The following is a 25,592-nucleotide window of genomic DNA, read 5'->3' on the forward strand; positions in this document are numbered from 1 at the left end:
TGAAAAGAATGTAAGCAAATTATAGAGCAGTTGCCAAGATATGAAATCTAGACACTTAGCTTCAGTCCAAAACATATTTTATCTGTTTTGAGAATAATTGTGTAGGTTGCAGTATGCATATTTTAAATGAAATGGAACCATCTGAACTTTACATTGTTCAGTGTTTCAGCTGTTTGTAATAGAAAGTATTTCAGAATTTCCAACTTTGGTCTGTTTTCTACAATGTTCCTGTATTCTTTAGTTAACTTTCTGTATTCTTACATAGTAAAATTCATCTTGGTTATAGATTTTAAAGTTATCAGATTCTTAGACAACAGGACAAATTTAAAACTCTTTCTGTTCTAACACTATAAAATAGTTTGATATTGCCTCTTCATTCTAACCACCCACTGAAGTATTTTTTAAACATAAAAATATGTTGTTCTTTCCCCAACTCAGGCTTGAAAAAGTATTCATCATATCAGCTGAATAATTTCACTCCCAGAAGACTACTACCCTTTTAGTTTTCTATTTTATCTTAACATTAAACAATATATTTTTTTCAAACAGATACTTCAATTTTAAAAGCACTGAGGTTTGAAGTTTAGACATGACGACTTTTAGGAGAAACAACAGAAATTCCCCCTATGCTTTAACATTCTGGGTTTATCTGGAGATAAAAAATGAAGCCATTAATTTTGATAGCACAAATATACATTAATGTACAACTATAGTCCTCAGCTCTTTATAATGATTCAGCTATCATGTATGCCATATGTGAATCATAACCTTTCCTATTAATAATGTTAATGCTCTTGTTTTACACGATTCGTCATTGTTTTGGGGTATGCATTTCAGCTGCTAAAAATGCTTACTTGAGATTTGTCTAGGATTTAAGTAAAAATAAACTGATTTATTACTTTTCAAAGCCTTTTAAATAATTTCTTTCATGATTTAAATTTTTTATACTTTAACAGAAGTATGATAATTTTTCTTTCAAATAAAATCAGTAGAAAAAATTTTAAACTATAGATTTGGACTCACTTAATAGCAATTAGGTGTTTAAGAGGTGTAAATAACTTGCTGTCAGACATTACAAATATCCAGGTGCTCTGTATGTGCTGATGACAACAAAATTGAAAAGAAAGACTGTAATAATTCTGACTCGTTTTCTCTGCAGAAGATATTGATTATTTGTGTGTGGTGAGAGATTTGGAAAATTCAATTAAAGGAGTTGTGCAAAGGTTTCATAAATTTTCCTTCTACAGCGTGTACACAGACATTGTTGCGTATTAAATCAATGCAGCACTTCACAATATATTTTCTTTGAAACATAAAAATAAATAACATTTAAACAGTTCTGCTTACTACAGAAACAAATTTTATTTTCTGTGAAGCATTTAGTCATGTGCTATCACTGACTCATACGCATTTGCCAGCTGTAACAAATTTTATAGACATTTTCCCCAGAGACATATCTCACATACTATGAATTTTTAAATGAGCAAATGGTGAAGAAGGGATGTCAGCAATATAAAAATTGATCAGTTAAAAGATAAAAGCATAAGTAAAGAGATTTGTATGGTAGTCTTAATAGGTTTTATTAAATAAAAATACTGTAAAAAGACAGTAATGAATAGACTGAAGACTATTCTTGAGGTGGAGAAAAATTATTCTGGCACATTTAGTAGAAATTGGTTTTGTGTCACCTGACAGGTGAACTTTTTTTTCCCATTTTTTACTCTCAGAGTAGTCAAAAAAGCCCCACAAAAAAAAGAGTTAGATAAATTATCTAAGTGGTTTACATATTTTAAACACAATAAAGCAAATGTTTATAGTATTATATAACTAGTTATATAGTTAAAAGCAGGACTTGGTAATTATTAAATATTAGGTGATTTTTCCTCCAGTTCAGACCTCAGATAAGAGGAGGGTAGTCATTTTTATTCATACTATTCACACCAAGTGCTTCAGCCCTCTGGAACCTCTCTTTCAGGACCCCAGAACACTTTGCTACCTTTCCCTCTGCCTAGATTGCTTTTTTATTTTTTATTATACTTTAAGTTTTAGGGTACATGTGCACAATGTGCAGGTTAGTTACATATGTATACATGTGCCATGCTGGTGTGCTGCACCCATTAACTCGTCATTTAGCATTAGGTATATCTCCTAATGCTATCCCTCCCCCATCCCCCCACCCCACAACAGTCCCCAGAGTGTGATGTTCCCCTTCCTGTGTCCATGTGTTCTCATTGTTCAATTCCCACCTATGAGTGAGAACATGCGGTGTTTGGTTTTTTGTCCTTGCGATAGTTTACTGAGAATGATGATTTCCAATTTCGTCCATGTCCCTACAAAGGACATGAACTCATCATTTTTTATGGCTGCATAGTATTCCATGGTGTATATGTGCCACATTTTCTTAATCCAGTCTATCATTGTTGGACTTTTGGGTTGGTTCCAAGTCTTTGCTATTGTGAATAGTGCCGCAATAAACATACGTGTGCATGTGTCTTTATAGCAGCATGATTTATAGTCCTTTGGGTATATACCCAGTAATGGGATGGCTGGGTCAAATGGTATTTCTAGTTCTAGATCCCTGAGGAATCGCCACACGGTCTTCCACAATGGTTGAACTAGTTTACAGTCCCACCAACAGTGTAAAAGTGTTCCTATTTCTCCACATCCTCTCCAGCACCTGTTGTTTCCTGACTTTTTAATGATTGCTTTTTTCTCTGTCTTACAAACTCCTGCTCATCCTTTAAGGTCAGCCTCAGATGTCACAACCTCTGTGAAGCTCTCCCCAGCTCTCCTAGGTAAAGCTAAATTGCTTCATCTTTGAGGCTCCCACAACACTTGTCTGAACATTTTAAATGTATCATGTTGTAGTGCATTGTAATTGCCTGGTTACAGGACTCTTTCTGGGCTCCTCTTTGGCAGACAAACAAAAAGTCTTATCTATGTACGATAGTTCCAGAGCCTAGCACAGTGCCTGGATAGAGCCTGGAAAGAAGTTCCACATGCAGTGCAGCCAATGTGTGATGAATGAAAAGAACTTTTTTTAAAGAATTATCTAAGTATTTTCAAATACTTATAAATTGCTATTTTCTTACCTCATTAATGTTTATTGAGTGCCTACCATGCTCCAGGCATTATTCTAGCATTGGGAACACACTGACAAACAAGGCAGACATAGTCCTGCCCTCAGGGATATAGAATCTAGCACAAATGACAGTCATTTTAGTAACCATAAAGAGTGTACTAACAATGGTAATAAGCATGTATTGTAATAAATGTCTTGGAAGTTTTCGTAATAAATTTGAAAATGTATATTCTGAAATAGAATCAGGCTAACTATAGCATGTTGAAATGAGAATTTATAGCCTTAGAGCTGCTATTAGTATAAAACAAGACTTCAGGTTGTTTTAATTTCATTTTGCTTCAACATTTATTCTGCATCATATACTGTGGCAAGTTGCTTTGAATTGTTTTCTGAAAAAAAAAAACCTTTCTTCTTTCATATAGAATCACGTCATCTTGACAGCTATGAATTCCTTAAAGCCATTTTAAACTGAGGTACTGTTTCACCTTTCTAATTTAGTTTAACCTTGTGAAATTTCACTGTGTTTTGTTCAGGTGGAAACATTTTATTTACATTATCAGATTTGGTATTGTCTTCCTATAAGAAAATAGGGATATGAGCTTTGGAGCTTTAGTTGAACTTATATTAATCTAGTCTTATAAACAACAGGAGGGCCTCTGACATCAGTTAGAGGCTGATTGGAAAGAACTGTTGAGCTGACGACGCTAACTTTAAAAGTCAGAGAGGACACATTTTTAACTGAGTGTAAAAGGGTCCTTAATTAAGCATCTTTCATATAAATAGCTAAATAGACTAGCTAAATAGATGCTGACAAGTGGACTATAGTTTCTGTAGGACACATCTGACTGAACAAGGTATAACTAGTCTGTTAAATTTGGAAATGTGCTAAATTAAGTAAATAATTCTATATTTATTAGTTATACCTTGCCTTCAGAACAATTCCTATTGATTCAGCAATACAAGTAAAAATGATGTGTTTATAAATAGCTTATTATAACAAATAAGCTAAAAGCAATATGAGTCATGATATATTAGTGTTTAGCATACCTATAACTGAAGGTTCACATTAAGAACTGACATTGGCTGGGCATGGTGGCTCACGCCTGTAATCCCAGCACTTTGGGAGGCTGAGGCAGGTGGACCACTCGAGGTCAGGAGTTCGAGACCAGCCTGGCCAACATGGTGAAACCCCGTCTCTACTAAAAATACAAAAAATTAGCTGGCTAGCTTGCGCCTGAATCCCAGCTACTCAGGAGGCTGAGGCAGGAGAATCGCTTGAACCCAGGAGGTGGAGGTTGCAGTGAGCTGAGATCACGACACTGCACTCCAGCCTGGGCGACTGAGTGAAACTCTGTCTCAGGAAAAAACAACAACAAAAACTGGCATTAGGGGCTAGGCATGGTGATTCATGCCTGTAATCCCAGCACTGTGAGAGGCCAAGGTGAGAGGATCGTTTGAGCCCAGGACCAGCCTAGGCAACACAGTGACAGACCATGTCTCTACAAAAAAATAGAAAAATAAGCTGGGTATGGTGGCGCATGTCTGTAGTCCCAGCTACTTAGGAGGCTGAGTTGGGAGGATCACTTGAGCCCACGTGGTAGAGGCTGTAGTCAGCCATGATCACTGCACTCCAGCCTGGGTGACAGAGCGAGACCCTGTCTCCAAAAAAAAAAAAAAAAAAAAAAGAATTCTTAGCTTACCAGGTGTTTTGCCTGCTATCTCTTAGGGGAAAAAAAATCAAAGCACAATTAAAGAATTATATTCTACCTCCAAGATACTTTTATTTGGAAATGGTATCTCAAGTGATTAATATTAGCTTCCTGACAAGCTAGTCTTAATATTTGCAAAGCATCTTATATAGAAAATTGTGTCCGTTTTTTATGAAAACATTTATTCTGTTGTATGCAGTAAACAATAGCTTATATTCTGTTGTTTGCAGTGAGTAATGGCTTATAATAATAGCTAATATTTATTGAGTACTTTCTGTTGTTTTGTTTGTTTGTTTTTTGAAATGGAGTCTTGCTCTGTCACTCAGGCTGGAGTGCAGTGGCACGATCTCGGCTCACTGAAACCTCCACCTCCTGTATTCAAGTGATTCTCCTGCCCCAGCCTCCCGAGTAGCTGGGATTACAGTTGAGCACCACCATGCCCAGCTGATTGTTTGTATTTTTATTAGACATGGGGTTTCACCATGTTGGCCAGGCTGGTCTTGAACTCCTAACCTCAAGTGATCTGCCTGCCTCGGCCTCCCAAAGTGCTGCAATTACAGGAATGAGCCACCGTGCCCAGCCCTATTGAGTAATTTCTATGTGCCAGCAGTGTTATAAACACTTTATACGTATCCCATTTAATCTTCACAACGCCGTATGAGGCAAATACAGTTATTACTTTTATTTTATAGGTAAGGCAATTGAGGCACAAACGAGGTTAAGTACCTTGTCCCAGAATCACCTAAAACAGGGCCAGGATACTAAACTGAGTAGTCTGGTGCCAGTGCCTATGCTCTTGCCACTACCCAGTAGTAATCTGTGAATGTCAGGTTTCACTACTGGCCAAGGTTTTTATATCCTGTTAAGTAAGGATAATATATAAATATTATCCTTATAAATCCTATATGTAATAGGAGATATATATATATATATCTCCTATATGTAATAGGAGATATATATATATATATCTCCTATATGTAATAGGAGATATATATATATATATCTCCTATATGTAATAGGAGATATATATATATATATCTCCTATATGTAATAGGAGATATATATATATATATCTCCTATATGTAATAGGAGATATATATATATATATATCTCCTATATGTAATAGGAGATATATATATCTCTCTCCTATATGTAATAGGAGAGATATATATCTCTCTCCTATATGTAATAGGAGAGATATATATCTCTCTCCTATATGTAATAGGAGAGATATATATCTCTCTCCTATATGTAATAGGAGAGATATATATCTCTCTCCTATATGTAATAGGAGAGATATATATCTCTCTCCTATATGTAATAGGAGAGATATATATCTCTCTCCTATATGTAATAGGAGAGATATATATCTCTCTCCTATATGTAATAGGAGAGATATATATCTCTCTCCTATATGTAATAGGAGAGATATATATCTCTCTCCTATATGTAATAGGAGAGATATATATATATCTCCTATATGTAATAGGAGAGAGATATATATATCTCCTATATGTAATAGGAGAGAGATATATATATCTCCTATATGTAATAGGAGAGATATATATATCTCTCCTATATGTAATAGGAGAGATATATATATCTCTCCTATATGTAATAGGAGAGATATATATATCTCTCCTATATGTAATAGGAGAGATATATATATCTCTCCTATATGTAATAGGAGAGATATATATATCTCTCCTATATGTAATAGGAGAGATATATATATCTCTCCTATATGTAATAGGAGAGAGATATATATCTCTCCTATATGTAATAGGAGAGAGATATATATATCTCCTATATGTAATAGGAGAGAGATATATATATCTCCTATATGTAATAGGAGAGAGATATATATATCTCCTATATGTAATAGGAGAGAGATATATATATCTCCTATATGTAATAGGAGAGAGATATATATATCTCCTATATGTAATAGGAGAGAGATATATATATCTCCTATATGTAATAGGAGAGAGATATATATATCTCCTATATGTAATAGGAGAGAGATATATATATCTCCTATATGTAATAGGAGAGAGATATATATATCTCCTATATGTAATAGGAGAGAGATATATATATCTCCTATATGTAATAGGAGAGAGATATATATATCTCCTATATGTAATAGGAGAGAGATATATATATCTCCTATATGTAATAGGAGAGAGATATATATATCTCCTATATGTAATAGGAGAGAGATATATATATCTCCTATATGTAATAGGAGAGAGATATATATATCTCCTATATGTAATAGGAGAGAGATATATATATCTCCTATATGTAATAGGAGAGATATATATATATCTCCTATATGTAATAGGAGAGATATATATATATCTCCTATATGTAATAGGAGATATATATATATTATAATAGGAGATATATATATATATCCTATATGTAATAGGAGATATGTATATATTGTAATAGGAGATATATATATATCCTATTATGTAATAGATTATATATGTCCTATATGTAATATCCTACATATATGTACATATATACATATATATCCTATATGTAATAGGATATATATATCCTATATGTAATATATATATCCTATATGTAATATATATAGGATATATATATCTTACATATATCCATCCACATACACCTATATTCATTCATTATAAGGTTACCATTTTACAAAATTTCTGACCCATGAAAATCCAACAGAGAACATATTAGGTGGTGATCATAGATACATCGTCACAGTTACACATTTAGTAAATGAACGTGCAACATTTAGTGTTTGATAATCTCTGTAATAAACTTACAGGGAATTCAGAGTACTGAGAATAGCTTTGTGTTAATGGGTTTTAGTAAAGATAACCACATTTTGGGGTGTTCTTTTGAGTCTTTGAGTAATACTTTCAAGAAACTGCAAAGAATTAAGGTTGAGCTACCAGTCAACTTCCCTTTCAGTGAGAAGCAAAAGAGCAATGACGGTGAAATTAAGTGACTTCACCTTTGAGGCATTTCCCTCAGTTCTGCCTTTCACCATGTTTTCTTCTCACTTTGAGCATTTCCTTCATTATCTCCTTCATTCCCTGACTTTTCACTTTAGTGTATATGGTTTCCAAATTATTATAGTCTCCTGGGCTATAAACCCACAATCTCAGCTGCCATACAATGTCCCCCAAGTATACTGATTTCATCATTTCCCCTCCAAAGATGTTTTTCTTCTACCTTTCTAGGGATTATATCATTCCATTGGTCAAATTCTCTTTGTCCCCACATCCAAACGCTGCCAGATTATATTACTTCTGAGAATGCTTAATTCTCCTTTCCACACCCACTGTACCAGTTTATTTCTCCATTACCTCTCTTCCAGATTATCATTGTCCCTATTGTAACCTACCTGTCTGCACTTTGGTCCCTTTCCCCTACAGCCTATCCTGCTACTGGACAAATGTATGCTTTAGAAGGTATCACTCTACCATGTATATGATAAAATCCAAATTTAAACTGACATTCAGGAGTCTCCCTGATCTGCCCACAGCTTACCTTTCCAGTTTCTTCATTGTGCCTTATTCATTCCAGATTACTTGCCATTTCCCAGACACCTTCCCCAGTAAGTGCCTTTCTCATGTCCTTACCTTTGGTCTTGTCTGCTCAACCTAGCATGCCTTTTCCCTCATTATTGTCAAAATTTTACCCGTCTTTCAAAACCTGCTTAGAACTCATCTTCTGCATAAGCTTCCCCAAATCCCTCTCCCCCATATTCTCTCATTGCTCTTTTGTATATTTGTCGTAGCTGCCTGACTGGTATGCGTAAGGGAGGATGTGAATGAAACTCCTGATTTTGTCCTTATGCCCTAGAAACCTGACAGTACTCCTGATATCACCGTGGCCAACTTCCCTACCTGCACAACTGCTCCAGCCCTCTGTCACACTTCAGTGATTATTCCTCTTGACCTGTAATTGTTCAGTGGGGAGGACTGTCCCATACAAATTCACTCCCAGAGCCTTTAAAAAGTGAAGCCTTTGTGAAACAATGCTAGAATAAGAGAGAAAGTAAGGGTGACAGCAACCCAGAGGCCACAGCCAGAGTGCTAAGACCATCAAAAGATGGGAAGAGAAAAACATTTTGGCTAATGATAACGGGATATTGGGATACTTTAGTAACAATGTGGATGAATCACTTGGGTAACACAAGGATGAGGCTTAGTATGAACAAAGCGCTGTGTATTATGACAGTTTGAAACCTAATAAGGACACAAAATATAAGTCAAGTTATGATAAATGATACAAGTTCAGACTCTTCTAAGTTCTGGCCAATAACAAGTACAGACAAGGATTGTGCATCCAATGAGGATCAAAGTATCAACTTGATTGGTGGTGGAATTGATAACCCCCAACATGGCAGGCTCTCTAGTAGAAGCTTGGGGTAACTAAGGTAGATTGCCTTAAAGCAGAAATGCAACCTCTTCTTTCTCACACTAAGTTTAAATCTTGAATTCTGTGCACTTTACTGAACCTAAAAGCTGGATCTTTTAAATAGACCCCCAAGTCCGTGTGACTGTTAATGCTGTGAAGACCACAAGCCTGCCTTTTACATGCTTGACTGCAGGTCAGCACAATAGAATGGGTTGGTCTCCCTACTACATGAAATTAGGAAGTATTATAATAAAAAAGGTCCACTGGGATTGAGAGTAGACAGTGATAGGGAAACTACAAGGAGGGAAGAATTTGTGTAATGTTACTAGTAAAATGTAGACCAATGAATGTTCTGGACTTTGGCCAATCAAATTTGTCACACTTCCATGGAGTACAGAGGAAGAGTTGACAGAAGTTTCTTCCCCTTCAGACTGAGAAGTATAAACATTATTCTCTACTGTAAGTACCAAATGAATAAGCAGTGTTATGGGAATTCACAGCAGACAGATCACCTCAGGATGGGATTATCTGTTTGTTTGTTTTTGTTTTTTAAAGACTGGGTCTCGTTCTGTTGCCCTGGCTGGAGTGCAATGGTGCAATCATAGCTCACTGCATCCTTGACCTCCTGGGCTCAAGCAGTCCCTCTGCCTTGGCCTAGGAGTACAGGCATGAGCCACCACCCCCAGCCTTATTAGGTCATTTTTAAAGATCTTTTCCCACATGCCCTGTGGTAATGTATGCCATTAGTTGCCAAAGGCTGCTTCCTTCAAGGGCTTTCTCTCACAGAAGGGTTCTAAGGCTGAAGAGACATGAGCCTCTACCACCACTAGGAGTCCCCAGAGGGACATATTCTGAATAGGAATCTGTCATAGTAAATACTGTCTTTTGGGCGGGGGGGCAGCTGTTGGAGGAAACACCTGCTGAAAGGCCCCTAAGGCTTATAGACAAAGGCATGTAAATAAGTTTTCTGTAGGCCCTGTTGGAGTTTTAAAATTCTCTGAGAAGTATCTCATGTAAGTATGGTCACATAAGGTAAAGAATACTGTTATGTCAGAGTAGTCATATTGACAGTTACTAGTGAAGATAATCAAAAAGCAAATAAGGCCGGGCACGGTGGCTCATGCCTGTAATCCCAGCACTCTGGGAGGCCGAGGTGGGCAGATCACGAGGTCAGGAGTTCGAGACCAGCCTGGCCAACATAGTGAAACCCCGTCTCTACTAAAAATACAAAAATTAGCTGGGTGTGGTGGCACACACCTGTAGTCCCAGCTACTCAGGAGACTGAGGCAGGAGAATCACTTGAACACGGGAGGCAGAGGTTGCAGTCAGCCGAGACCATGCCACTCCACTCCAGCCTGGGGGAGAGTGAGACTCCGTCTCAAAAGAAAAAAGCAAACGAGAGGTTGCCAGCAGCATCTAACTAAACTAGGTACCAAACTAGATTGTTATTGGGTGTTAAAATCACTTCTTAAGTCATGTATGACGTGCATGTTAACTAATTCTTGATAATATAATTATCTTTTATATCTCACAGGCGTTAAGAAGAAATGCACTCACCATGAGCACCAACTTCTGCATCTGCCTGATCATATTTAAAGGAACAGAGAAATATTTGTAATTAATCTGCCCAGTAAATACCAGCTCGTAGCAGTTGGCAGGTGCATGTCTAGATAAAATTTCTTGCAGCTAATTTAAACTTTCTACACGCACCAGTAGATAATCTCAATGTAAATAATACATTTCTTCTTGGCTCTTTAATGTAAGCCAACATGGAGAGGAAGATCTTGACTTATATTCTGTACCACATACACTTCTGTGGACTTTTAGCATTTGTGGGTAGACTTAATAAAGCATGTATAAAAGTGGCACCTTTGGTAGAACTCTGTGTTTTCCTGAAATTCAGATTAAATGTAATGATGAGTGGAATTAAGTACCAGTTTTCCCATTTAAAGCCCCAGCTGCTTATTAATTTATAGATTCTGTAGAAATTTTTTTAAAGATTTATCTAGTCTATTGTGTAGCCACTATCTCAGGAGTGAGTTTTTATTTTCCTATGCTTATAGAGAAAAAAACATTTTCAAGGTTTTAAAATTTTACACCATTTGTAAAATATTAGAATGTATTTTTTCAGTACAAATGTTTAAAATATGAAGTTTTCTTTGAACTAAACTACAAAGAGTACTGAATTTAAAGAAAAGACCTTTATTAAGGGGCAATATGTGATCCATTCCAAATTATTTTGAAATATTAAATTTCAGTTATTCTGTGGTGTTTTCTGTCATCATCATGTTTTTGTTGTCACTCCCAAAATAAAGGGGAGGAGGGAATCACAGAGTATGTTATCTTGATAGTGAAACCTATGCTTTTCTTGACCATTTCTGTAAGGAAAAACTGCTACTCCTTTGGTACTTGCCCTAAGTTTTAACAAAATTAGTAGAAAATATTACCATGTCATTTGAATATATCATGAAAAATAAAAACTACATGAAAATCTGAAACAAAATATAACAAATTAAGGTTGAAAATTTTCCACTGCGTGCAATGGCACAAGCCTTTAATCCCAGCTACTACTCGGGAGGCTGAAACAGGAGGATTGCTTGAGCCCAGGAGTTTAAGACCAGACTGGGCAACACAGCAAGACACCTATCTCAGAAAAAAAGAAAATAATTCACTTTCCACTTAGAGAAATTTTAGATTCACCTTTTGAAAATGAAAGGTTTTTAAAAACTGTTACTATAAATTATATAAATTACCTTCATTATGTTCTTCATACTGTTTAAGAAATTTATTCTGATACAGTGCTTATAATAGGATGTTACCAAAAATATACTAAAAAAGGATTATTATAGCATTGAAAACTAACCTTAGGTTATAAGCCAAAACATTTTATAAAGTAATCTATGTTAGTCAGGTAATACAGGGTTAAGAAGTAGATTGGTTTCATATATAATCCAAGTTATATAGGTATGTGCTTAATGCTGTTAAACCAGTTACTGTATGTTTGACCTCTTGATATACTAAGCTTTTGCCTTTTAGAACAGCTGGGTCTGCTGAGAATCATTTCCCAGTTCTTTTCATTGTAGATCAGATGACTCTCACTTTATCACCCTTGGAGGCCACATGAAGGACAAAGCAGAAAGATCCACACACACAACTAATGTTTATATGAGGGGAGGGGGAGTTGCAGGGGATATACTTGCCCTGATCTTCCAATGAACATAACAGAAGAGAGACCAATTGAGACTTGAAACCATTGCGTTACTTTAACCATTATTTAGTTATATCCTATCCATCTCTGTTGAACAGAGAGGTTCCTTTGGCTGCCTTGACTTTTGTAAATGTTTCACTCAATTTGTTGTGGTTTATCATTTGGACAGAATGCTACATTGGGGATTTTTCGCCCCCACTAAGTCCTCAAGGGAAAATGACTTCTGTATGCCTCATATATGATACATGAACATACACCCTATTCTCTTCATTTTAAGAAGCAAACCTAAGTTTATTGGCAGCTGAGAAAACTGCATTTCTCAGAAATACCTCCTCCATCTAAAATGTACTTGAACATAACTTTGAAGGGCTTATTTTTTGACAGGTATATTAATGAAGAAAGTGAGGAATCTATCTTTAATATTTTTGCATAACCTAAATGTATTTACATGAAAACATCCCTATAGCCCTGAGTTTAGCTAAGAGAAATGCTTTGGAATTGCCTACTTCTGTGATAATTCATCACTGGATATTTTTGATATTTTGCTTTTTTTTGAGATGGTGTCTCACTGGTCTCAAGCGATCATCCTGTGTCAGCCTCTCAAATACAGACCGCTGTGCCTGGCCTCTGTTTCTGGTATTTTGTTTTAGTATTTTGGAACCTAATCCCTCTAAGTTCAATATAAACTCTTAAACCGGTTTTTAATAGATATGAGGGATACTTATAAGATAACTGCTACAAGTCTCTATAAAAACTATAGTGCAACTCAGTATGATTAGATTAAATCATCTGAAGAATGATTTAAGAATTTACCTATATGGTACCTTACAGAATTTACCTAGATGATACCTTGAATCAGGTGCATTTCATTTTACTAATATATGTACATAATACTTTTATTTCCAAATAATAAAGTTATGCTACTCCAATTATTTATAACTTCCTCATCATTTATCTAAGTCAACATTCTATGTTAAACACAAGTGTACTATTACAAAAAATATTTTTTAAAATAAAGCTACACCAGCCAGCCAAGATGCTGACATTTGGGCACAGTGATTACAGATGGTGACCATGGACAGCAATGTTCTTGCTGATTCGGCAGTGATTCAAGGCTGCTATTCTGCGTTGACCTGCCCTTTGAGTCTTTATGCACATTTGCTTTGAGAAAGAAACCTTTCTAGATTTTTGCTTTGTCTAAACCCACTTCCTTTATCAGACTTAGAAATACATACCTTCTTATATCAGCCTGTGACTGTCGATGTCTAGAACCAGTTTTTTTGTGTGTGTATGTGGTTTGATTTGCACTATATTAAAATATACCACCACTTAATATAGTTTAATGGCTATCTTATGAAAGAAATATATTCCTTAAAAAATGTTGATGGGAAAATGATTATCTTTATTACAGAGGCTAAAGAAAACATATCTTTATATGAGAAACTGCAACATGGATATCATGTATTATTTTTACCAGTTGAATACTATAATAAATATGGGCTTCTGCTAATACAGGGTGATACAGTATTAATAGGATGAAGTTAACATGAATCAATGCTCTGGCAATGGTAACCCTGAACCATGTCAATAATAATATATATATAATATAATGTTTAATTAAACAGAATGGTTCTGGAGGTTTAGAACCAGTGATTATGTGTAATTAAGAAGACTTCACTCAAACCACTTAAAGTTAAAGCTTACATTTAAATTCAGGAAAATTCATTTTTAATTGTATTAAAATATGCATTCTTGGAAATAAAAAGATTATGGTTTATTTGCCTTGTTAAATCAAATTTGCATGTGTAATAAGGCATATTCAAACTTCAAGCAGTTTAAATTGCCTTCTCAGTAATTAAAAAGATTATCACAAATTTAATTCCCTAAGATATGACTTCTAAACAGTGAAATACACACTACTTGCATTCTAAAATGTAAGTTTGAATACCAAAATTAGTGATTTCCATTAAAAAGAAGGGGCTCAATTCTCCCATGAAGCTCACTATATGGTCTGATGAAGGAAGTAGGTTTAGACAAAGCAAATATCAAGAAATATTTCTCAGTTTTTTCAAGACATTTAAAAAGTGCATTTCCTGAGTAAACAATGGGACTAAGGACATGTTTCTCTTTTTTCCCCACTTGAATAGCTGTGAATAATAAAACCACATGTTTTGGCCAAGCAGTACTTAGACAAGCCTCCATTGGTCTTTGGTCTCCATATACATTTATTTTGTGTAGACAACAATGACTTTTCACCATTTCCTTTCCTGTGGTTCCATGGTTCTCAAAATGGTAATTTCATTTATACATAGCAAAAAGTTCACAAAACCTTTCAGCACTGTTCACATTTTCACATTTGTTTAGGAAACAATTTGTTTAGGAATACAGCTAGCTGATTTTCTTCTGATTTCTTCCACTTTTGGAATCCCACATAATTATAATGTTAAAGTATACCAAGAAGAACAGGAAGTTCAAGCAAGATACAAAACACACCAATACAGAAAACAAGTCCGGTAGTTTCTGAGGAGGATCCAGTGTGACAGTCATCAACGTCAGAAGCACCATAGTGATGACTGAGATAAGAAACTGCAAGGAAAAAAAGGATTACTGAGTAGTATAAAAGGTGAAATTTAAATGTACCGGAAACATTGACTGTAGCTATGAAATGAGCAGAATTAAAGGTGAGGGTTCAGGGTCTAATTTATTCTGGTGTATCTCAACTTTGACTTCCTGTTAGAATCATATGAGGGGTTTTTAAAATCTCAATGCCCACATCACACCCCAGACCAATTAAATCAGGCCTCAGTACTTTTTAAAGCTCTCCAAGTGATTCCCATGTGTAGCCAAAACCTGAGGACCCCTGTCTTCTTATACTTCCTACCACCAAGGCACTGAAGAAAGGTATCTGGGACAAATATTAACGCTAGTCAGGGTTAAATTTATAACATCCCCTGGGGCCCAACAGGATATAAAATTCTAAGCTAATGGGTACAAATGTATAGGTAGCTAGAAGAAATAAAACCTAGTGTTTGGCAGGTCAGTAGGCTGAATATAGTTAACATTAATGTACATTTTAAAATAGCTAGAAAATAATAAGTTGAATGTTCCTAGCATAAAGACATATTTTTAAGGTAATAAATAGCCCAGTTACCCTGATTTGATCTTCATGCATTACATGAATGAATAAATGAATCAAATTATCACATATACCCCCAAAATATATACATCTATTCTGTATCAATTTTTAAAATTCTAAGCTAATCTTGAGAACCCATCTGTGAAAAAGTTTTCCATGGCAAATGGAAAATTACATTTCATATTCGCTAAATGCTTTCAATGAGTAAAGCACATGAAGGCACATGAAAGAAAATGAGGTCCTCTGGCCTCAAAGAGTTTTCCATCTACTGAGGAGAATGTTAAATAAAATCACAAAGTCACACTGGCTTAAATACCAAGGTGAGTAGTACAAATAATTAGCACATTTATTGTAGTTGTGTGGTCATCAGTTAGTGTGGTCTTCTGTAGGCCAATGTGCTATACAATAGAACTTCCTGCAGTAATGAAAATGTTTTGTCTGCACTCCAGTATAGTAGCTGCTAACCACATGTGGCTGTTGGGCATTTGAAATGTACTTACTGTGACTGAGGAACTGAATTTTTATTTAAATTTAATAAGTTTAAATTTATATATATGTCTAGTGGCTACCGTACTGGACAGACTGTGACTCTAGACTGTGAGCTCCTTTAAGACAAAGACCAGCAAGATCTTACTCATTTTATCCCTAGCACAGTACACAGGTATACAAAAGCAGTATAAATAAATGTAGAAAGCAGTGAGAAACAGTAGTGACTTCCATGAAGTGGGTGGGACACAGAACCCTAAAGGATGCCTTAACTGCTGGCTACATTATGACAGTATTGGTAAGATCTAAATAGAGAGTAATGCAGTGATCATTCCAAATGGAAAAGTGAGGATAGGCGCCAAGAAAGCTTACAAGCAGATACAAACAAAGGCTGCCAGTGTCATTAAAGGAAAAATTCCTGAGGCAACCTTAGTGGGAAGTGCAAACATCTGGAATGAAATCTTTAAAATAAAAGTTTCAAACTTAAGAAATATGGTACTGGTTGAAATGTCATAATACCACGATCTTGAGTCAGTGTTAAACAGAACAAAAACCCTCTCTTGCTCCAACTATTACCCCATTTGTCTGCTCCTATTTACACTTGTTTCCCAAAACAGTTGCCTATAAACATGCTGTGTCCAGTCTTCATCCCATTCACTAGTGAACCCATACCAATTGGGCTTTCACCCTAATCACGATGAAACTGCTATAGTCAAATATCCATAATGACCTCCAGTGTAGTAAATCCCATGGTCAGTTCTTACTGCCTTACTTGATTCTCTCATTAGCATTTGAAATCACTCTCCTCTCACTGAAACACTTCATTCACTTGGCTTCCATGACATCATACTCTTCTGGTTCTCCTATCTCACCCAGTTAATTCTTAGACATCTTTGCTGGTTCCTCATGTCCCCTACGTCTGCATTCTGGGGCTTCGTACCTATTCCTCTTATTAATCTATACTCATACCCTTAGTGAGTCATCCAGTAGCATGACTTTAATTACCAACTATATGTAAAGACTCAACTTCGTCTCCAGCCTGGCCCTTTCCCCTAAACCAGGATTGTCCAATCTTTTGGCTTCCCTGGGTCACACTGGAAAAAGAAGAATTATCTTGGGCCACACATAAAATACACCAACACTAACGATAGCTGATGAGTTTTTAAAAATATCGCAAAAAAACTCCAGGTTTTAAGAAGTTTATGAATTTGTATTGCACTGCATTCAAAGCCAGCCTCAGTTGCAGATTGGACAAGCTTGCGCTAAACTCTGGACTCATATATCCAGGTACTTCTTAATATCTCTACTTGGATATCTAATAGGCATCTAAAACTAAACATGTAAAAAACTCTTGGTCTCCTCATACTCCCGACTGCCCCCACCACACACAAAGTTCCTTCAACATGCTTCCTCCAATTCGGTAAATGGCAACCCCACCCATTCAGTTATGTATGCCAAAAACCTTGGAGTCATCTTGAACACCTCTCTTTCACAACCCCAGCAATTCCTGTTGGCTCTACCTTCAAAATATATCAAAAATCTGACGATTTCTAACCACTTCCACTGCTACCCTGGTCCACAGCACCATCATCTCATGGATTCCATTATCCACAATCTGTTCTCCACATAGCTACCATAGGGACCTTTTAAAAATGTAAGTCAGATTCTAGTCCCATTATAAGAAACTACACTGTTACCTCTCTAATCTTAGGTCCTATTATTTCTTTCCCTCACCCAGCTCCAATCACCATGACCTCCATGATGTTCACTGCATTTGCAGTTTTTCTCTTCTAGGATGTTCTACCCTCAATTATCTGCAGTTTACTTCCTTTGGTTCTTTGCTCAAGAAAGCCCTGCCACTTTAAAATTGCATTCATCCCTCCTGCATATCATATCGATTTCTCCCTTGCTTTGTTGTTCTCCATAGCACTTATCACCCTCTGACATGCCATATATTTTACATATGCTGGTGCTGGATTTCTCCACTAGAATGCAACCTCCATGGGAGCAGGGATTTCTGTTAGTTTTGGTCATGTATCCTCAGCCTCCAGAACAATGCTTGCATATAGTAAGTGCTCAAAAACTATTAAAGAACAAATAAATCTGGGAGCCCATAGCGGTCCTCACCTTAAGATTACTGGACCAGATTGTGAATATCACAATAGGGCTAGACTTTGACATACACTCAGGAATCTGGGCCTATACTAACAAAAAATGAACTTTATATCTACTTTCCATTTGAACCCCTGAGTAAAGTTAATCCTCTCCTTGTCTTTCCTGTTCACCTCTTAACTTCCTACCTCCCACACCACTATCCTCCATGGTCATTACCTAAAGTGCAAAACCCTCAGGACACCCATTCAAATCTGCCCTGAGAATACCTGCCTTGTCTTCCTACAAGATCTAAATATAAAATATCTCCTTTGAAACCTTCCCCTACACTCCCCTAATAGAGTTAGTCATTCTTTTCTCTTTGTTATCTGGGTACTTTGGGCAATCCTCTATGTAGTACTCAAAAATATAAATAAGTATAGCCTGTTGGGCTGGGCGCGGTAGCTCATGCCTGTAATCCCAGCACTTTGGGAGGCTGAGGTGGGTGGATCACGAGGTCAGGAGTTCGAGACCAGCCTGGCCAATATGGTGAAACCCCGTCTCTATTAAAAATACAAAAATTGGCAGGGTGTGGTGGCACGTGCCTGTAGTCCCAGCTACTCAGGAGGCGGAGGCAGAAGAATTGCATAAACCCAGGAGGTTGAGGTTGCAGTGAGCCAAGTTCGTGCCATTGCACTCCAGCCTGGGCAACAAGAGTGAAACTCCATCTCAAAAAGAATAAAATAAAAAATAAAAATTAGGCAAGCTTGATGGTGCATGCCTATAATCCTAGCTACTCAGGAGGCTGAGGAAGGAGGATCACTTGGGCCCAGGAGTTCCAGGTTGCAGTGAGTTAAAAATGCACCACCGCACTCCCGCCTAGGCAGCAGACTGAGATCCTGTCTCAACAACAACAACTTCATAACATTTGTAGTAGTTGCCAAATATTCCATGGAGCTTATATACTTATTCATGTATCATTTTTCAACTACTGGATAATTGAGCTGCCTCTAATTTTTCATTATAATAATTAGATGAACATTCATTCAACAAACAAAAATCAGAGCACCTATTCTTTGCGAGGCACTGATAGATGCTACAGATAAAATGGCATGTATAAAATGCAGAGTTCTTGACCTCAAATACATTGCAATCTAGCATTTTAGACAGCCTTGAATGTAATGTGATAAGCCTTAAATATATGAACTTTATGAGTAGACAAAGACGTCACATGAAAACTACATGTTAGTGTCTCATGAATATAAATGCAAAAATCATCAACAGAATACTGTCAAACTGAAGCCAGTGGCAGATAAAAAGAATTATACACCATGATCCAGTAGGATTTATCCTAGGAATTCAAGGTTAGTGTAACATACAAAAATCAATCAATGAAATATGTCATATAATAGAATAAAAGAAAGAAAGAAAAAACACATGACCAAAGATGCAGAAAAAGAATTAGACAGAATCCAGCATTTTTTCATGAGAAAAACATGTAAACTAGGAATTGAAGAGAACTTCCTCAACCAGATAAAAGACATCTATTTTTAAAAGCCCACAGTTAACATCATAGTTAATGGTGACAGACCAGATGCTTTCCCTCTAATATCAAGTAAAAGAGAAGATGTCCACTCTTGTTACCTGTATTCAACACTGTCTTATAGGTCCTAGGGCAATTAGGCAAGTAAGAGAAATAAAAGATAAAAGTCATCCACATTAGAAAGGAAGAAGTAAAACTCATGGTTTGCAGATTACATTATCTTGTATATTGAAAACTGTAGGAAATCCATTAAAAACCTATGCCGAAGAATACAAGTTGAATATACAAAAATATATTTGTATATAGTAGCAATGAACATTATGAAAATGAAATTAAGAAAACAATTCCTTTACAATAGCATCATAAAGAATTATGCTTTAGGATCATTCGTTATACTTAAGAATAAATTTAACAAAAGAAGTCCAAAACTTATACACTGAAAACTACAAAACATTGTTGAAAGAAATTAAATATCTAAATAAATGGAAACACATCCTGTGTTCGTTCATTGGAAGACTAAATATTAAGACGGCAATATTCATGGTGAAACTCCGTCTCTAAAAAAATTAGCCGGGTGTGGTGGCACACGCCCATAGTCCCAGCTATTAAGGGGGCTGAGGTGGGAAGACTGCTTGAGCCTAGGAGGCAGAGGTTGCAGTGAGCCAAGATCACACCATTGCACTCCAATCTGGGCAACAAAGTGAGACCTTGTCTCAAAAAAATAAAGCAATATTCCACAAATTGATATGCAGAATCGACTCAGTCCCTATCAAAATCTCAGCTGAGTTTTGGGAGAAAACTGATGAACTTCTAAAAATAATATGAAAATAAAGCAATGTAAAATAGATAAAACAATCTTGTAAAAGAACAAAATCAGTGGACTTGCATTTTCAATTTCAAAACTAACTACAAAGCTACAGTAAACAAGACAGTATGGCAGTGGCATAAGGATAGACATATAGATCAATGGAACAGAACTGAGATTCCAGAAATAAACCCTTACATTTAAGAACAACTGATTTTCAACAAGAGTGCCAAGACAATTCAATGGAACTGAAATAATTGAATAAAGTCAGACTCCTACCTCACACCATATACAATATTAACTCAAAGCGACTCAAAGGCATAGATTTAAAAACTATAAAACTCTTAGAAGAAAATACAGGGGTAAATATTTGTGACCACTGGTTATACAATGGTTTCTTAGATATGACACCAAAAGCACAACAAAAGAAAAAAATAGATATACTGGATGTTATCAAAATCAAAACTTTTCTGCTGCAAATGATACCATCAAGAAAGTGAAAAGGCAACACACAGAATGGGAGAGGATATTTGCAAGTTAAATATCTGGTAAGGAACTCATATCAAGAATATATATTAAAAAAACTCTTACAACTCAAAAAGACAACCCAGTTTAAAATGGGCAAAGGATTTGAATAGGCATTTCTCCAAAGAAGATATACAAATGGTCAATAAGCACATGAAAAGATGTTCAACATCATTAGTCATTAGGGAAATGCAAGTCAGCACTCCAATGAAATACCACCTCACACCCACTAGGATGGTTATAATTAAAAAGACAACAAATGCTGTGAAAGATGTGAAGAAATTAGAACCCTCACACATTGTTGGTGAGAATGAAGAATTGTGCTGCACTTTGGAACAGTTTGGCAGTTTCTGAAGATGTTAAACATAGAATTACCATATGATCTAGCAATTCTACTCCCAGGTATACACATAAGGGAAATGAAAACATATGTGCACTCAATACCTTGTAAACAAATGTTCACAACAGCATTATTATATTCATAACACTAAAAAAGTAGAAACAACTTCATGTCCATTAATTCATGAATGGATAAACAAAATGTGGTATATCCATATAATGGAATATAATTTGGTAATAAAAAGGAATAAAGTACTGATATATGCTATAACAAATGAACCTCAAAAATATGCTAAGTGGCTGGGCGCAGTGGCTCATGCCTGTAATCCCAGCACTTTGGGAGGCCAAGGCAGGCAGATCATGAGGTCAGGAGTTCAAGAACAGCTTGGCCAACATACTGAAATCCCATCTCTACTAAAAATACAAAATTTAGCCGGGCATGGTGGCGCATGCCTGTAGTTCCAGCTACTAGGGAGGCTGAGGCAGGAGAATTGCTTGAATCCAGGAGGCAGAGGTTGCAGTGAGACAAGATCATGCCACTGCACTCTAGCCTGAGTGACAGAGCAAGACTCTGTCTCAAAAAAATAAATAAATAAATACACACACACACACACACACACACACACACACTAAGTGAAAGAACTGAGTCATAAAGACCACAATTTTATTATCCCATGTTATGGACTGAATTAAAATTCGTATGTTGAAGCCCTAACCCCCAATGTGACTGTATTTGGAGATATAGCCTTCTGGGAGGTAAATAAGGTTAAATTAGATGATAAGAATGGGGCCCTAATCCAGTAGTACCGGTGTCCTTACAAGAAAAGGAAGAGACAACAGAGGTCTCTCTCCATGTGTGACACATAAAGCAGAGACCTTCTACAAGCCAGGAAGAGAGGCCTCACCAGAAACCAACCCTGATGGTAGAACCTTGATCTTGATCTTGAACTTTTAGTCTCTAGAACTGTAAGAAAATAAATTTCTGTTGTATTTTGTTATGGCAGCTATCACAGACTAATACATTCCATTTATATGCAATGTCCAAAGTAGGCAAATCTAAAGAGGCAGAAACTGGCTGTCCAAGGAAGGGAGTTAGGAGTGAGAATAGAATTGGGAATGAATGCTAATGGGTACAGAATTTCTTCTGGGAGTGACAAAAATAATGTAAAATTAGATGACGGTGATAGTTGTACAAATCTGTGTACATACTTAAAACCACTAAGTTGTATACTTTAAATGAGTAGATTTATGTGAATTATATCTCAAAAAGGTATAAAAGAAAATCACTACTTCAATAATTTTTTAAAATAGTGACATGCTGAAAAATGTGTCATTTCTTAAAAATTGAACTTACCAAATATTGTATAATTCTGGAAAGAAATGTAAAACATGGAAGATATTTCCTCACAGAAATGGAAAAGGATTTCAACTGCAGTTCTTCTTCAGAAGTCTTTTCAAATATTGAAAAGGAAGTTACACAAGCTATAAAAAATGCCATTGTTGTCACAACAGAGGGCATTAGGAGTTCATCCTTCAATAGAAGAGGTAGCATACTGTAAAGGAAAATTTTTAAAAATCACAAGAGAATTATCAATTCAAACCATAACCACTTTATAAAAAAGTCTTAAATTAGTTTACAAGAATTATACTGAAAATATATGGAAATTGGTATGACTTACCTAAATGTTGACACAAGTAAAAACCAAGTAGACATAAAAGGAATTTCACTTAAAACTAAGCAGACTGGTCTAAAATGGTAAAGAAAAAAATATTTTAATATTACAGAATATAACTTCGACTCCTAATTGTAAAAAATATAAATACATTTTATCTGTCTGATTTTCAGCGGTAGCTTAAAAACAGCCAGGAAGGTCTTCATATGGACTACTGATTCATTTTGTTAACAGTCCAGACTAAATTAGCCTAGACACAGGCACAGAGGTGTCAACTCCTCATAATAATTGGAAAACTGCTGCTTCCAGTATGCCGTTAATGGAACTTTTTTTCTCTATCATACAAACAAGTAGCTTAAGAAAAGGATCAGATAAACAAATCTGAGAAGGCTTTGTCACATATTTCGTAGTACTTGGTAAATATGAATTCCCAGTATTGTTTTCTAACATCTCTTTTATGTTCTTTCATGTTACATATTACTCCGCTAAGTTAAAACTAAAGATATGGCAGACAACATCATCATGCCACTGGAGAGGACAAGAGAGACAAGAGGATAAAGGAAAACAAATTGATAATAATAAAATTAAAAGGAGGAAGAAATTAGTAGGAAGAGCTACATAAAAAGGGAAATAGTATAGGAACAGGAAGCACAATGCCAATAAACAGAACCACTGGCTTTATCAAAGAATTGTTTAGGGGCCAGGCACAGTGGCTCAGGCCTGTAATCCCAGTACTTTGGTAGGCCAAGGCTGGTAGATCACTTGAGGTCAGGAGTTCGAGACCAGCCTGGCCAACATGGTGAAACCCCATCGCTACTAAAAATACAAAAAAAATTAGCTGGGCTTGGTGGTGTGTGCCTGTAATCCCAGCTACTTGGGAGGCTGAAGCAGGAGAACTGCTTGAACCCGGGAGGAGGAGGTTGCAGTGAGCTGAGATCACACCACTGCACTCCAGCCTGGGCAACAGAGTGAGATGACAGGGCGAGACTCCATCTCCAAAAAAAAAAAAAAAAAAAAAAAAAAGTTGTTTAGGGTCATAGCTCTAAGCCCTGTGACCTCCTTACCACAACTCCTGCTCCAGTACCTTCGGGATTCAATTGTGGCAATGCTCAAAGAAGGAGCATTGCTAGTGTGAAGCCCTGAGTCCTGGTCCCCATGTTTGCCCTTTATTTACTGTGTGACCTTGAGCAAATGATTAATCTATTTTCTTAAGTGGAAATGGAAATAATAATAATACCCTGTATTCTTAAATAGTTGAAAGAACTCTTTGCAGGTATCATCCAGTGTTTACTTTTTTAAAATACAATAAACTTTCCTAATGATGGTGGTTGTTGAATAATTGTTATCATTATTTTGAATCTCTTTATTTTAAAAAGTGCTCTATAAAGATTTGGGCATTCTCCCCCTTTCCCAGAAGGATGACTTTTTCCTATGTCAACTAATATATGAGATTTAAACCCTGGGATTATAAACTGATTGAAAACTACTAAAAGAAATTACTAGGCCGGGCGCAGTGGCTCACACCTGTAATCCCAGCACTTTGGGAGGCTGAGACAGGCGGATCACGAGGTCAGGAGTTCAACACCATCCTGGCCAACATGGTGAAACCCCGTCTCTACTAAAAATACAAAAAAAAAAAAAAAAAATTAGCTGGACGCGGTGGCACGTGCCTGTAATCCCAGCTACTCAGGAGGCTGAGGCAGGAGAATTGCTTGAATCAGGGAGTCGGAGGTTGCAGTGAGCCGAGATCGTGCCACTGCACTCCAGCCTGATGACAGAGCAAGACTCCATCTCAAAGAAAGAAATTACTAGAGGACTTTCCATTTCACTGCTTGAGAATGGACGCATATTAATAGCAAGCTCATTGAAGGTGCTCAATAAATACTGTTTTCTCTTTCTGGTTTAATTCTTTCCCATTTATGCATTCAATATTTATTTACCAAACACAAGCATTGACAAAAAATGTATTACAGCCGGCGCAGGGGCTCACAACTGTAATCCTGGCACTTTCGGAGGCCAAGGTGGGAGGATCACTTGAGCCCAGGAATTCAAGACCAGCCTAGAGAATATAGCAAGACACCACCTCCACAAAAAATTTACAAATTAGCCTGGCATGGTGACGCACGCCTGGGGTACTTGTTACTTGGGAGGCTGAAGTGGGAGGCTCACTTGAGCCCAGGAGTCTGAGGCTGCAGTGAGCTATGACCATGTTACTGTGCTCCAGCCTGGGTGACTAAGTGAGACCTTGTCTCTTAAAAAAACTTACTACATATAAGCACTGCTCTGAAAGGAATACAAAGATGATTATAACTCAGCTCCTAACCTCAAAGTACTTACAATTCATCACCAAACAGTGAAATGCCCTACATCCTCAACCTCTTCTCTGAACCCCTCCCTTTACCACCTTGTTTGAAACAATGCCTGGCTCTCTCCTCTGAGGACAGTACTGCCCTCTGCCCTCTCAACTGTGCCTGTTTTTGTTGTTTCCACAGTCTTCAAGTGACTTGGCCTGGTGGTGGGAAGTAACCTCCTTGATCTTCCTCACTATTTTCCTACCAGTTCTCCCTCTCTCCACCCTAATAATC

The 25,592-nt window shown here is 36.5% G+C and overlaps 2 protein-coding genes across 4 annotated transcripts in view; one reads left to right on the plus strand and one right to left on the minus strand.

The window, feature by feature from the left end:
* ITGB3BP (integrin subunit beta 3 binding protein) overlaps nucleotides 1-13,338 on the plus strand; it is an 86,155-nt gene extending 72,817 nt beyond the window's left edge. Inside the window, exons 8-10 of one of the 3 annotated variants that reach the window (XR_610205.3) lie at nucleotides 2,746-2,795; nucleotides 3,505-3,555; nucleotides 10,736-10,820. Coding sequence is in view for 2 of the 3 variants with exons in the window: in XM_034966565.3 (XP_034822456.1) it covers nucleotides 10,736-10,797 (62 nt within the window). In the remaining variant the exon portion in view is untranslated. Of the gene's footprint in view, nucleotides 1-2,745; nucleotides 2,796-3,504; nucleotides 3,556-10,735 lie in introns of all 3 variants that reach the window. The other 2 variants (XM_003809146.5, XM_034966565.3) reach the window with 2 other exon arrangements.
* Nucleotides 13,339-14,616: 1,278 nt separating this feature from the next.
* ALG6 (ALG6 alpha-1,3-glucosyltransferase) overlaps nucleotides 14,617-25,592 on the minus strand; it is a 69,750-nt gene continuing 58,774 nt past the window's right edge. Inside the window, exons 13-15 of the mRNA XM_055091788.2 lie at nucleotides 23,014-23,082; nucleotides 22,689-22,887; nucleotides 14,617-14,995 (exon numbers count right to left, since the gene is read on the minus strand). Of these exons, the coding sequence (XP_054947763.1) occupies nucleotides 14,798-14,995; nucleotides 22,689-22,887; nucleotides 23,014-23,082 (466 nt within the window). The 3' untranslated portion in view covers nucleotides 14,617-14,797. The remainder of the gene's footprint in view (nucleotides 14,996-22,688; nucleotides 22,888-23,013; nucleotides 23,083-25,592) is intronic.

This window comes from Pan paniscus, chromosome 1, assembly GCF_029289425.2.
Source record: "Pan paniscus chromosome 1, NHGRI_mPanPan1-v2.0_pri, whole genome shotgun sequence".
In the NCBI taxonomy this organism is placed as follows: Eukaryota; Metazoa; Chordata; class Mammalia; order Primates; family Hominidae; genus Pan; species Pan paniscus.